We start from the raw sequence: 14,321 nt of genomic DNA on the forward strand, positions 1-14,321 counted from the left end.
AATAAGTGCTGATATTTGGGCTTGTCCGGTCAAGTTAATGGAATGAATTAGACTTGTTTAATAGCAGGTCTAAAGTTAACTGGATATAACTTATCCAGCTAACTAGAACTTATCCGGATATATTCAGTGGCATAGCCATGCCGCTGAATATCCCTTTTCTAACAGGTCAATACAGTAAAGTGCGCCCGCGGTTACCCTGCTCCTAACCCGCTTTCTACTCACTTTTCGGCCGCGTTAGTCCAACCCGCGAGACACTATCCCCTTTAACCCATTCTTACCGCCTCTTTAAATCACCGGGTAACCCCTTCCGTCCGCGGCATGTATATTAGATATAAACAGTCGAATTAGCTATTCCCTCCCATACAGTAACGAGCGCCCCGACTATCGCTTTTTTAACCTGCAGTTTTGCCGCGCGTTTAACCTGCTAACTTACCGCCTACCCTTACCCCTGCGTTAGAGGCAGGGGTAAGGGTAGGCGGCAAACTTTCCCCCAGCCCCCACTCACCTGCCCTGGCCGCGTCCATGGGTGCTGGTCTCTGGGGCAGCCCCAGTCCTCTCTCCCCTCCTCCCAAAGCAATGAAAGCGGAAAAAATCGAAAAAGCAAAAAAATAAAAAAATAAAACCGAAAAAAAAAAAAAAAGTAGCAACGAAGCGACTTACTTTTCTTGCAGCCCTCCTCCGGAGACGGACATCGGCAGAGACGGACCGCGGCTCCGCTGCCTCCCGGAGGCAGCTGCCGGCGAAGATGGATGCCTGCACGGGCAAAAGCGGCCCCTGTGCGTGCAATTGGGCCGCTCAAGGCGTGACGTCACGACGTTTGGCGTCACGGCATGTGACGTCACGTCTTGAGCGGCCCAATTGCACGCACAGGGGCCGCTTTCGCCCATGCAGGCATCCATCTTCGCCGGCGGGGCCACTTTCGCCGCCGGCTGCCCCCTGGGAGGCAGGGGAGCTGCAGTCCGTCTCCGCCAATGTCCGTCTCCGGAGGAGGGCTGCAAGAAAAGTAAGTCGCTTCGTTGCTTTACACTTTACATGTCGTTTCACCAGTACTCTCTCCCCTCCTCCCTGCGCCTTGCTTCGGGAGGAGGGGAGAGAGGACTGGCAATCCCGATCGTAGGAGAACCGTCCACTTCCTGGTACCTGTCATTTCAAATGTCATTTGAAATGACAGGTACCAGCGAGTCTGTGAAGCGTTAGGCCAGTGACCCAGGATACTGTATAGCGCTCTATACAGTAAAATGGGTTGCGCGGGCCTAACGCTTCACGGACGCTTCTTGGACGCGGCTTGCATTTGCAAGCTATTTACATACAGGATCGAGCGGTAGGTGAGCCGGACTGTGCGTGCGGCAACCGCGGGTGCGCCCGGCACTAACGCAGCTCTTCCTACCGCTCCTTACTGTATCGGCCTGTAAGTGAGATAGATAAGTTATATCCGGCTAACTTAGGCCTGGATTTTCTTACAACGCACCTCTTATTGAATCCCGCGGTGGCGGGGGGGGGGCGGGCCTGCGAAAGTCAGCAGCGATTGCACCACCACGGTGTTATCGCTGCAGGCGTTCGCACCCAATAGCGCCACCGTGAAAGGGGCGCTACTGGCGGCGATAACGGGTCTTACCTTATTGCCGCCAGCGAAGTTTCCGCCCCGATGCCACCCCGACTCCTCTTCCAGTCCCGATGCTGCCCCGACTCCGTCCCTATCTAGCTATCGCACGTGAAAAGTCCCTTTTCGTGTGTGATAGGGACAGAAAATGATCCCCTTAGTTAACCGGGTATCTTTGAATGTTGGGCCCCTAACTAATATCAACAATGGGTACAGGGAGATCATTATTCCATATGAAGACTGGATGCATTGCGGTAGGTCTCTTGCCTGCTGATTGTTGGCATTGCTTATCAATGAGCATCTCAAGTCTGCTTCGGCATTTTAAAGGGGTACAGGAAGGGGGCTTAAGTGTAGACCCCACAGTGCTGTACAGGATCTGATGGGATGTGCCGTAATTCCTTCTGTCTTGCATTCTAGATGTTGGCGTTCTTTCAAGGGATCTTCACATTTTATCACCAGGGCTATGAACTGGCAAAGGACTTCAACCACTATAAAATGGAGCTACAAATCAACATTCAGAATGTGAGTCATTTGAAAGAGTCCTCTTATTGACCTCAGTGGTGTGAATAATACCCAAGAGTCTGGTATGTTTCAGTGGAAGAGAAGTTGTAAAAGAAGAAGTCATGATGTGAAACTGGAAGGGGGTAGAATAATTTAAGGAAACTTTTTTTTTTTTCACAGAAAGCATGAAAGATGTATGGAATATCCTCTCTGTGGAGGTGGTGGGGATACAATCAGTATTGGGATTAAAGAATACATGGGACAAGCAGAGAGGAACATAAGCAAAGGGAACACTGAGATCTCGTAGGCTGTACAGTATTGCAGCAGGGAGGGAAATGAGCAGACCAGACGGGCAGGGTGTGGGCTTCCCATGAGATTGAAGAGCCAGTTAGGTGGTGGCGGTGAGGGGGTGTGGGGGTGGGCACTGTACCTATTAGCCCAGCACTGATATCTCCACCTCAGCTCCTGGTCCACCAGCGCTGCCGAGAAAGTGATGTCAGGTGTTGGAGGCGGGGCTACCGCAAGAACACGGGACCTGGGCCAGTTGCCCTGATTTGCCAACCTGCCCCCCTCCTGCCCAAGGATGGCCCAGCTTGTGCAGTTATAGTCTGTTTCCTTGTGCGTCCATGGCATCTTGTTATCATGATGGAACTGCGGTACAAAGGGACATGATGGGGGTCATGTGTGCCGCCCCTTTGGGAAGGTGACACCGCAGTAAGGCGTCAGGCTGCGCCTTTGCTCAGTGACATCTCAGAGCTGGCTTGGCCGTCTTTGAGTTCATTCACAGACGAAGCAAAGAAAACCAATCGTAAGTGAACACTGCCATCTCCTGCTCGAGGAGCTGAACCTGTAGCACAGACTTTAAATGGAATGAGGCATTAAACCCTGACATCTAGTGGCCCTGAAGGCTCACTGTGGGAATATTGCCTCTCTTTTCACTTGGCCAATTTACTGGAAAGCAGCAGTTTTTGCTAGGTTCTTTAAAATACTTAAATCTGGGATCCTTAACTTTTTTTTTTGTGTGTGTGTGATATTACTGCATATATTTATTTATTTTAGGTTTTTGTTCCTTTTTATTGGTGTGGGGCTCTGCTGAGGATCTGCACAGCAGTGCTCCCAGCTTACTTAGTTTTGTGACGGTGGGAGTAGTTAAGTGAGAGGCCCTTTCAGTGTTGGCTGTCGTCTGGCTATCGCAGACTGAGCTCCATCGCGATCGATGCTGCAAGTGATGGTCTGATCTGAAGGGGGGTTCCCTCTTCTTTCAGAGGGGACTCCGAGGAGTGTTCCAGGCCCTCTCCTTATTTTTAAATGAAAAGTATTAATGGGTTTTTTTTTGTACGTACCCCATGCTCTCTGGAGTGTTCCCTTACAGCGCTGTGCCTTAGGAGGTGATGTATGGGGGTGCCGACAGTGTCTGGGTTCACTAGGGGGTTATTGGCTGGTATTTCTGGTGGAAAAATCACACCATGATATACTGGGGCGTTTTATCTGCCCCCATATTTGACTCAGCACTGGGCTGTAAATGAGCCTGCCACCAGGAATTGAAAGAAATTAAAATACATTTTTTTAAAAAGTGTTTTTACTTCACTTTTAGGAGATTCTCTTGAGTTAAAGATTAGCCTTTCAAACCTTGTTTCTAGTCAGTTTATAAAGCTATAATTCTTATTTCATGGAAAATAGAATTGCCAACATAAAGATTTTTCTGTTCCATTTACAGCATGGTCATTTTCTGTTTAAAAATACACACCTGGCTTCTTGTAAACTGGGTCTGTGTATTTGTTTTCTCTATATTAGATTTGAAAGTCCTGTGTGTTAGTACATTCTTTCTTTCTCTCACAATTTAAATAAAGCAGTGAGGTTGCTATGTTAAGCCAATGCATTGACCTGATGAAGGAAGTGTAGCCCTCAAAAAGTAGTCACAAATATATTAAACTAGCCCAATGAGAAGGTCTCACATTCAGTTTGGTTGTTGACCTTTCATTTTTACGGCTACCAATTTATGAACTCAAAGATACAATAGTCCTGAAAATAACATCCTTTCTGTGAAGGAGGAGACTGAAGTCATAATCTTCATGAGGATCTCATAAAGGGCATTCAGGAAATGTTGAAATTCTAATTTCCTTTTTCTTTTACAAGAGAATAGCTCAGTTACTACCGTTGGCCTAGCTCCTTGGTGCCACAGACTGGCCAGCTGTGTCTGGGGATTCCCCCTGCAGGAATAGTACAGGGCTTCATGGCCGGGCAAGGTCTTCCGCTTGGCCAGCCACCTCCCCCTTGGTGGGCTGAGGTCAGCGCTGGCAGCGGTCAAGCAAGGTTGGAGTCCAGGCACGTGACTGAGGCAGGCAGAAGGACAAAGCAGAAACAGGGAGAGAATATACGGGCAGGAACGAGGTAAGTAGGCCTGCAGCAGGGTGGCACGGAAGCAAGGCTAGGGTAGGCTGGACAAACAGAAACTTGACAAGGCAAGACTGGGCAAGGCAGGAGTAAGGAGAGAAGTCCAGGAATAGGGTAACAAGGACCAGGAACAAGGTAATTAAGTACACTGCATGGACACAGCAAACCAGGACAGGGGGTACAAGGCAAAGGACAGACAGACAGACAAGGACAGAGAGCAGGAACACAGGATAGGCCCGAGGGAGGCCTACATAAGAGACAGGAGGCCACTGCAAGGCCTGCGGGAACAGGAGGGCCACGGGAGAACTCAGAGAACAGGAGGGCCACGTGAGAACTCAGGGAACAGGAGGGCCACGTGAGAACTCAGGGAACAGGAGGGCCACTAAGAGGCCCAGAGAGGATGGAACAGGGGCACCAGAACAGGACAAGGAAAATACAAACACAGAAAAATGGGATTCAAGACAAACAAGGTACTTATAAGAGAGGCAACAAACAAGGAAGCCTAAACAGGCCACAAGGCAAGACAAAACTAGAAGGCCCAAAGGTCCAAAGGCAAGAAGGCCACAAGGCACCGCAATAATAAGGCAAGGAGTAGAGTTGACTCGATGATGAGGCACTGAGTTGTGGGAGAAGCAGATTTAAATAGGGCTGGTCTTGCTGCTTCATGGAGCCATCAAGGAGGTGAGGTGGCTAGAACAGGAGAGAGCATGGCTCAGGGAGGACCTCTGCTAGCAGGGGGACTGCCTAGCAGCCAGGAACCTTACACGTGGCCTGTGATCTAGTCTCATGAGTGTTAATGCTCATGCTGGATATTTTATCTATTAAAACAGTTCAGCAGCCAGTGTTCTTGCTTCCTCAGACTGTTTTATCTCTGGGTCCATGGATTCTGCTCCTTCACAGCCATATTGTTTTATCCCCATGTGTGATGAGCCCGCATACAAGTTAACAAAGAAATAGATAGCTGGGTCAGTGGCTGAGGATGGGCCACATCTTACTCTAGATCTGACGCTCGGCAGGTTTCAACACCAAGGGCCGGATGTGCAGAATGGTTTTCCCCATTTTGTGTCTGTGGGGAGAAATGCTTATAACAGTGGTTGTCAGCCTTTGTTCAGTCCCGGTATGCCTGACGAGATGATGCTTTCTTGCATGTCCCACTCAACACATGGCCATGACTGGGATAAATGTAAACATAGGGGAGGTAATTTTCAAAGGAATTAGGTATGCAAATGTAACATACTATTGTAGCAATTTTGAAAAGCCCAGTTACATGGGTAAAATGCATTTACATGTGGAAAACCCAGTTTTAAGCATGTAAACGCTTTTGAATAATTTTCCCCATACTCTACATCCACAGGAATGATCTCCCACAATGGGCGCAGAGGAGAACTAGGATATTTCCCCATACAACCTGCCATTCAAAAAAGTTATTCTGATTCAGATGTCGCCTCAGTAATTCAAACTCTAGGCACACTGTAAAATACAAAACCTGAACAAAAAAACCCCAAAACACTCGCATATGGGTAGCAAACCAGCCATACCATAACAGCATGAATGCCGAGGACTCAAAGAGCAATAGCCTTGCATATGAAAAGGCAGCAGTGCACACCAATGCATATCCTACTGAGGAAACAACAAATAAGCCTGATACAAATCCCTACCTGCTAGTAAAATACCTCACCTCCCACACACAGAACCCACCTTCATCAAATACAGAGTAAAAGACTGCAAATTACAAATGTGGGGACAGAAACTGGAATGGAAACCCCAAAAAGCCATGCTGCATGCAGTGCAAAACTGGAGAATTAAAACCAGAAATACATTTCCTTGAAGCAATGTACACTCGCCAAAAACTGACATCATATGGCTCTTGCATCCTCCTACGCTACTATCATGCCCCCATCATCTCTCCCTTCTTCCAGTTGCTCCCTTTCAATCATCTCCTTGCACTCACATCCCTGCACAGCATTCCTGCCCAATCTCTGCATCCTCTTTCCTGTCCACCAGCTCAACTTTCAATACCCCATCCTCCCCCTCCCCGCCTGCTTGGTAACTCCCCCTCTCTCTTCCCAGCATCCCCAGTCTCCGTTCCCCCACCCCACACAGGGTGAAGAGAGCATCAGCAATGGGGAAGGTAAAGTCGATGTCCTGCCGGGCCCAGAAGATCGGGAGTTTGGCAGTGTCTTGCTCTGATCTGGGTGGAGGAGGAAACAGCCTCCCGCTAAGCCAGCAAGAGGAGAAGGAAGCGAGAATAGCCTCTTGTCAGGCTTGATAAAGGAGAAGTCAACCGATTCGAGCTGATGAGTAGAGAGCAGGCCCCTACTGGCCCTGCAGCACACACCTCCCAGGACTTTGCTACCCTCCTGTTGAGAACCATTGGCCTAGAACATCTAGCTCTAACTGTTTCCCTGAAAACTTGGATCCCCCTACTGAAAGGTTTATCGAGGGCACTTGCATACAGTAGTCCTGGTGAGGCCGTATAACGGATTTATTTTTTAAAATCAGTGAGGAGGCAGTGGACCTTCTGCCTTAAATTTCAGAATTAATACATTTTAGGCTGAATTTTCAAATGGATTCCATGCATAAAATGTGGCTTTATGCTCACAAATTGAGCTTTTGAAAATTGCTTGGTGGGGTGTTGTACATATAAAATTAAATGCAGAGGGAATTCCGCTTGTACTTTTCTGCGCACACTAGAAAGAGGCGTTCGGGGAGGGGGCCGGGAAAACGAATTTGCACGCATACTTTTGATTTCCAAAACTAAGCGCATACATTTACATGTGCGCATTTACGCCTGCTCCCTAGGAAGTATAAATATGCGTGCGTGGTGCTGGGCTCCGCGCGCAGCCGTGGATTTCCAGGGCGGGACTTGCAAAGCATAAGTCCGCTCTGGAAATTCGGACCAAACTCTGCACGTGCTTTCTACATGCAGACTCGAGCCCTAAAGCACACGGTCATAATTCTTTATAAGGGCCCAGTTCCTTCTTTTTCTTACGTCGCATATTACTGTGTAGAAGATGGGTGGCGTTTTCAGGATAAAAGCTCTCACTTCCCTTGGACGGAAGCAGGCAAATGAAACTGAGTCTTGGACTAAATGTATGCAGATCCATCTCGCTACCATCCATTTTGAATCTCCTGAAAACAAGGCCACTTGCAACGTTTGATTCAAGATGTGCACCCAGCATAAAGTGCTTATGTGTCCTGGCGAATCTGTTTAAGACCAATCGGATTGTTCCATTGTTTTTTCTGGTGCGTAAGACTGTGTTGGTAGTGCTTGATGAAGATTATCTTTGTGAATACGTACAAAGTATTGTATAAACATCCGGTTATAGGGGTTGTTTTTTTTTTCTGTTTTCCCCCTTTCTCTTTGAGAAACCTACAAGGTATCACAGGGTACCTCTGTGTTTCAGAAAAATAATTTTGCATCCAGTGGGAGACAGTGACATACAATAATTTGTAAAGAATTTAATTTTAAAAAAATCAGTCATTTACAAATCTCCTACTGAAAGTGTTTGGCTGCAGTGTTAGGAATTGGTAATAAAACAGCTGTTCCTATTTTAGTTATAGTTATTGGACTGACCTAGATAGAGGCCTGTCTATGTGTTTATCCGCATCTTTCCTAGGCTGGGCATTTGCTTTCCATTCTTTGGCTTCATTCAATAAATTCAAATTGAGAAAAGAAAGGAGCCCCTCAGATCTGTCAGAGGTTAAAGTGTCATGCTGTTCTTAAATATGCCAGGCTTTTGTGATCGGCGAAAACTTGAACGGGGAAGCATTCAGCGATGTGGCAGCATTCCTCGAAGGTCATCTTAATTGCCGCAGTTACTTGTCTCGGATGTCATAGTTGCATTCCACTGGGAGACAGCCTCCGAGGGTAAAATGCACAGAGCGGAGTAAGCTCTGAAGTGCTTGCAGTTGAGACTGCAGTACTGAGTGCAATGGTTTGAGCCATAAACAGCAGTGCTGGGATAGCAGCGGAAATAAGAGAGTCCAAAACCCTTCTGTACCTCTGCCATCCAAAGGAAGGACGTACCTTTCATAGACAAAGATGGTACTGCTGAGCTAACTGGCAGAGTGCTTCCATGAAGTGACGGCAAGAGTTAGCAAACTCCAGGAGTCACCATTGACATCCTTAGCTTGAGGCCAGGCAGCCACTGCCTTGGACATTTTTGAATCTCCGGCCAGACTGTTGGGTGATATGACATAACCCAAAAAAATGTTATGGTGGCTTGTCAAATTCATGCTTCTCCAGCTCCACAAGCACATTCTGGGAATAGCCAAAATTGGGGACACGTGCCTCATGTGGTTCTCTGAGAAACACAAAATGCCGTTTTTTCTCACAAGCCAGCTGTCCAAATCTGCCCCTGCCAAGAGATTATGATCTGCTGATGGGCATTTACTGCAGTCGGGGCAGTGCATGTTCAGGGTACATGCCAGAGAGCCTTCTCAGTGGTTGGGCCTGCATTATGGGATAGTTTATCTTCTGAATTACGGGGAGTTATGGATTACAAGCTGATTCATATGATGCTAAAGGCACATCTTTTTAAATTAGCGTTTTCTTGAGGTCTTGTTCCTTATATTTATTTTTTTTTTTTTGTATATAATCTGTTTTTATTTTATGAACAAGCTGCAATAAACATCAATATACAAGATACAGGCTGATATTAGACTACCGCTATGGTGAAGCATGTAAAACAACATAACGGTGAACTAACAATATCACAGTAGCCTTGCCAATGAGATACATCATTCGAGATAATCAAAAAACAGCCTCAATAATAATAGCAAACTGCAGGAAAAACTAAATTGAAAAGACCAGATTACAGGGTGATCATGATATACATATGAACCAAAGTAACCCCCCAACCCCCACCCCACCCCCCTCCCCACACTGGTGTATTACATACAGATTCTACAGAGTAATGGTACTTGGTAAACAGTAACTAGCACCGCTGTCGAGTGGACTGGTAAGACGCGGTGAAAGCTATGAGCATTACGTGGAATTGTGGGCAGCTATCCACTGTTGATAGGGACCCCAAACAGTTTGAAAGGAGGACAAACGATTCTGATGTACAGCAGTAAGTCTGCCCAATTGGTATAAAGAGAAAAGGCGATGTTGCACTGCAGCAAGCGTAGGAATCGTAATTTGTTTCCATTTTATAGCCAACTCTGTCCTCGCTGCAATAAAAATTTGCAAAAACAACTTTTGGTGTGAAGTGTCATAGTCTTTCATAGGCGCACCTAATAAAACATGCCAGGGATGCGCTACACAAGGCGTATGTAACAACTGGGAGATCCATTGAATCACCTCCTGCCAGTAACCCTGAATTCCGGGACAAGACCACCATATGTGTATATATGTGCCCTGGGCCCCACAGCCTCTCCAGCAGCAATCTGAGATATGGGGATAGAATCTGTGTAGAGCGAGAGGGGTGTAATGCCAACGATAGAGCATTTTGTAGCAGTTTTCTTGTAAACCCGCTGATACGGAGCATTTGCCAGCTACGGTATATATGACATCCCAATCATTGTCATCCAAAGAACCCGGAAAATCTAAATCCCAGAGTGCCCTATATTTATGAACCACCAGTGATTTATTATTAAACATAGTATAAACTTTTGATATAATCCCCTTTATGAGCGAGGCGTGCTGACACAAGGTCTCAAATAGAGTATTTTTAAACCGTACAGTGCCTCTCCGTAAACCAGTTTGTATGTAGGATGATAATCTAGCATACAATAGAAAATCCAGAGTGCTACCCGGGTGCAGGTCACAGAGTTGCTTTCTGGAGAGCACCTTGCCCTGCTGTAGCATATGGCCCATGCATAAGACCCCAGCCTTACGCCAATCGCTAAGACCCACAAATCGCTCCGAGCCAGGCACTGCTGTGTTGGTGAATAAGTGGGTTAACAAGGAGTGATTTTCAGGTCCCACCAACTCATTTTTCCACCGATGCCAAATCCGCATCGTGGTACGCAAAGCGAAGGGGTAATACCCGAATACCCCCCACGTTGCGCTAGGCTGCCACGGTAGAGCCGTAATAGGGAAGGAGCCTATCAGCCCCTGTTCAAACCGCACCCATTGAGGTACATCCGGGAAGCCATGTAGGGCCACCAGGGCACGCAGTTGAGCCGCATAATAATACCACAGTATGTTAGGTAGGTGAAGACCCCCCCTATTTTTAGGTAAATAAAGAATAGACCTCGCCACCCTGGGTGGGCGTCTCCGCCATATGAAGCCACACAATAGTTGCTGCCACTGTTTGAGGAGTATAGAGGGTATACTAATGGGAAGAGTAGTGAAGAAATACAAGAAACGAGGGAGGACGTTCATCTTAAGAATGGCCAATCGGCCTAACCAGGAAAATACCTGTCTATCCCAGCGTCTTAAATGCTCTCGAATATTAGCCACCAAGGGAGTATAATTGAGATCAAACAATTGGCGAACGTGGGGTCCAATCTTAACACCTAAATATTTCAAATAGGTAGGAGCCCATAAGAAAGGGAATTGGGTCTTAAGGCCATGCGCCACCTTAGGTGAGAGGGTCAAGTTAAGTATTTCGGATTTGTCATAATTAATGCGCATGCCTGAAACTGCCGAAAATCCTTGCAATTCTATCATTACCCCCTTCAAAGATGCTTCAGGATCAGAGAGGGTCATCATAACATCATCCGCGAAAAGGGAGATTTTAGAATGAACCTTGCCTCCCCAGATCCCTGTAATATGCTGGGCCTCGCGTACCCTAATGGCAAATGGCTCCAGGAACAGTGCGAATAACAGAGGTGATAAGGGACAACCCTGCCTTGTTCCGCGCTGTATATCAAAGGGGGGGCCATATCCTCCATTAACCTTCACCCTAGCCATGGGGCACTCATATAGCTTCTGTATCCATTTCAAAAAGGCAACCCCAAAACCCATTTTGCCTAAGACTTTAAACAAGAATTCCCAGTGGACAAGATCAAACGCTTTTTCAGCATCGAGAGCTAATAGTACCGCTGGGATTTGCTGTTGTTGCACTAAATCGACTATATTGACAATACGCCGGACATTGTCTGCTGCCAAGCGCCCTGGAACAAAACCCACCTGATCATTATGAATCAGGTCAGGAAGAACTCCATTAAGCCTGGCCGCTAAAACTCTAGCCAGGATTTTCAAATCAATATTGATTAACGAAATGGGGCGATAGGAGCTGCATTTAGTGGGGTCCCTCCCTGGTTTTGCTAGTACAGAAATCCCAGCTGTATTGGATTCATGCGTTAAGGTGTGCCCCTCAAGGAGGGAATTAAAAGCCATTGCCAGTGGCTCAGCTAATTGGGGAGCAAATTTACGATAGTAGACTCCTGTGAACCCATCCAGGCCAGGTGCCTTGCCAGGCTTAAGTTTCTTGATGGCAGCCAAAACTTCATCTACTGCAATGGGAGTATCTAAAGCAATCTGCCATCTCTCGCTAAGAACTGGCAACTGTACGGTAGTCAAATACTGTTCTATGGCCGCCGCCCTAATGTTGGTGTCCTGAGTGTACAGGGTGGAATAAAAGTCAGTGAAGGCCTTCCTAATATCCTCGGACACTGTGATCATATTGCCTGAGGCAGTCTGTATTGTAGATATGATCGTTCTAGATTGAGCCGCTTTTAACTGTCTAGCCAGATACTTTCCCGCCTTATTCCCTCCCTCATAAAACTGTTGTTTGAGAAGCATTAATTGGTGACTAATGGCGGTATCATCTAATGCTCTCAATTTATCTTTGAGGAGCAGGATGTGTTGATAAGTAGCTCCGGAATGCGTTCGACTATGTGCTTGGGTCAATTTAGCCAATTCCTGCAGCCAAGCTTGCCGTTGACTCTCCCTCTCCCGATTACAATATGCAGCCCGGGCAATACACTCTCCCCTGACCACCGTCTTGGAGCATTCCCATACGACCAACGGGGACATACCCTCCGTTTGATTAGCCTGAAAATAATCTTTCAGCGTTTTTTCCAATTGACCGATGAAGGCAGTATCTTTGAGCAAGCAATCATTAAGACGCCAAGGTCGAAACCCTTTATTCAGGTCTCTAAAATGGCACACCAGCCAGACTGGGGCATGGTCCGACCAAGTAATGTTGTCAATATCAGTGTTAATAACTGAGTTCTGTAGTGACCTGGACATGAAGAAGCAGTCTATTCGAGTGTATGTGTTGTGAACAGGAGAATAAAAAGTATAGGCTCGGGATTTCGGGTATCTAGCCCTCCAAACATCCACCAGACTCCAGTCCTCCATAATCTCACTCCATCTGGTTCTAGTTTGGGGGTCAGAGATCTTTCCAGAACTGGAGTCTAACAACGGTACCTGTACAAAATTAAAGTCACCCCCTAAGATGAGTTCCCCTTCCACATGCATGGTCAATAAGTCCCTAAACTCCCGTAGAAATTGAGTTTTATGTGCATTAGGAAAGTAAACATTGACCAGGGTAAAAACCTGTTTGCCCACCCGCACCCGAACCAGCACAAAACGCCCCTGTAAGTCATATATATGAAACAGCTCCTCATGAGCGAAAGTAGACGCAAAGAGTATACCCACCCCAGCATACTTAGAAGTTTTGGTGCTGGCCGCCCAATGTGCAGTTGGATACTGCGAAAAGTGCAGTAACCTTTGGTGATGCTTCCTGATATGCGTTTCTTGTAAAAAGACAATGCCTGCCCCCTGCCTATGCAATTCCCGCTGTAACAATGTGCGCTTGCGGGGCGTATTAATCCCCTTTACATTAAGGGACAATATTTTGGTCGCCATGTTTCCTGACAAGATAGAAAAGAACTACCACATCCCGTCTCAGCCTCCATCACTGTAAACCGTGGAGCCGCAAAGTGTGAGACCAGCCGGCAGTATTTGCCCCCAGTCCCAATCCCACGCTCATAACCACCCACAGATGTTGCCGTACCAGCCTCCACAAGTATCCATAAACTACCAGTGTCACCCCTAATAATTCCTATAGTATCCCACTCCCACATGAATGGATACTCCACCTCTGGAGGTCTGTTGTAGTGTATGCGATGCGTGACCCTCCCCCCGCGACCTCCCCACCCGCCGCATGGAACCAGAAGCAATATTAAAACAGTAAAAGACCTAAATCTAACAAAAACTCAGTAGAATAACATCTCATGTCCCATCAATTTGAAGAGAACGGAACCCCTGTAAACCGCACAAGAGTTCATCCAAGCCAAGGGAAATGGCTAAATGCACAGAAGCCTCATGTGCTCTACGTAAAAGGAACCAATACTTCCTGAAGGAGACAGGTTAGCAGAAAAAGTCAGCCCTTGTCTGATGGAGCGGAACCACGTAGTCCAGGTTGTCTTCGCAGGCGCTTTCCTCCTTTATCCGCCCTCTGCCATCTGGGCGCCTCATCCCTCCGGGGTTGCGGCTGCTTGGAATTTGGAAGTTGGAAGTGAACCGGCAGCTGAGCTTTAGAAAATACTCCAAGTGCTTCTTCCAGTGAAGTAATTTTATATCCCACACCCTGGACCTGAAAGGAGAGCCCGAAGGGGTATGTCCAGCGATAGCGAATGTTATTCTCGCGCAGCTGCGCAGTGACTTCCCGTAAGTCAAATCTTTTCTTCAGGGTGACCGGTGACAAATCCTGGAATATGGATATGTGATGATTTTGCCATTTAATTTCTTTTAAATTCCTGGCTATATTGTATATCTTATCCTTGAGGGGGAAGCTAGAAAAGCACAGCACAATGTCTCTAGGCCTCTGATCCGTTCTGGGCCCCAGCGCTCTGTGTGCTCTCTCAAATTGAATAGCAGTTCCACAAGTTGATTCCAACACCTCACCCTCCTGTGCTTGTTGTA

The 14,321-nt window shown here is 47.0% G+C and overlaps 1 protein-coding gene across 5 annotated transcripts in view; it reads left to right on the forward strand.

The window, feature by feature from the left end:
- The window catches only part of ARHGAP10 (Rho GTPase activating protein 10), a 626,731-nt gene that overhangs the window by 238,585 nt on the left and 373,825 nt on the right, over window positions 1-14,321 (forward strand). For all 5 annotated transcript variants that reach the window (XR_003857144.1, XM_029604362.1, XM_029604453.1 and 2 more), the window contains one exon: window positions 2,018-2,122. Coding sequence is in view for 4 of the 5 variants with exons in the window: in XM_029604362.1 (XP_029460222.1) it covers window positions 2,018-2,122 (105 nt within the window). In the remaining variant the exon portion in view is untranslated. The remainder of the gene's footprint in view (window positions 1-2,017; window positions 2,123-14,321) is intronic.

The sequence above is a fragment of the Rhinatrema bivittatum genome, chromosome 1, assembly GCF_901001135.1.
Source record: "Rhinatrema bivittatum chromosome 1, aRhiBiv1.1, whole genome shotgun sequence".
In the NCBI taxonomy this organism is placed as follows: domain Eukaryota; kingdom Metazoa; phylum Chordata; class Amphibia; order Gymnophiona; family Rhinatrematidae; genus Rhinatrema; species Rhinatrema bivittatum.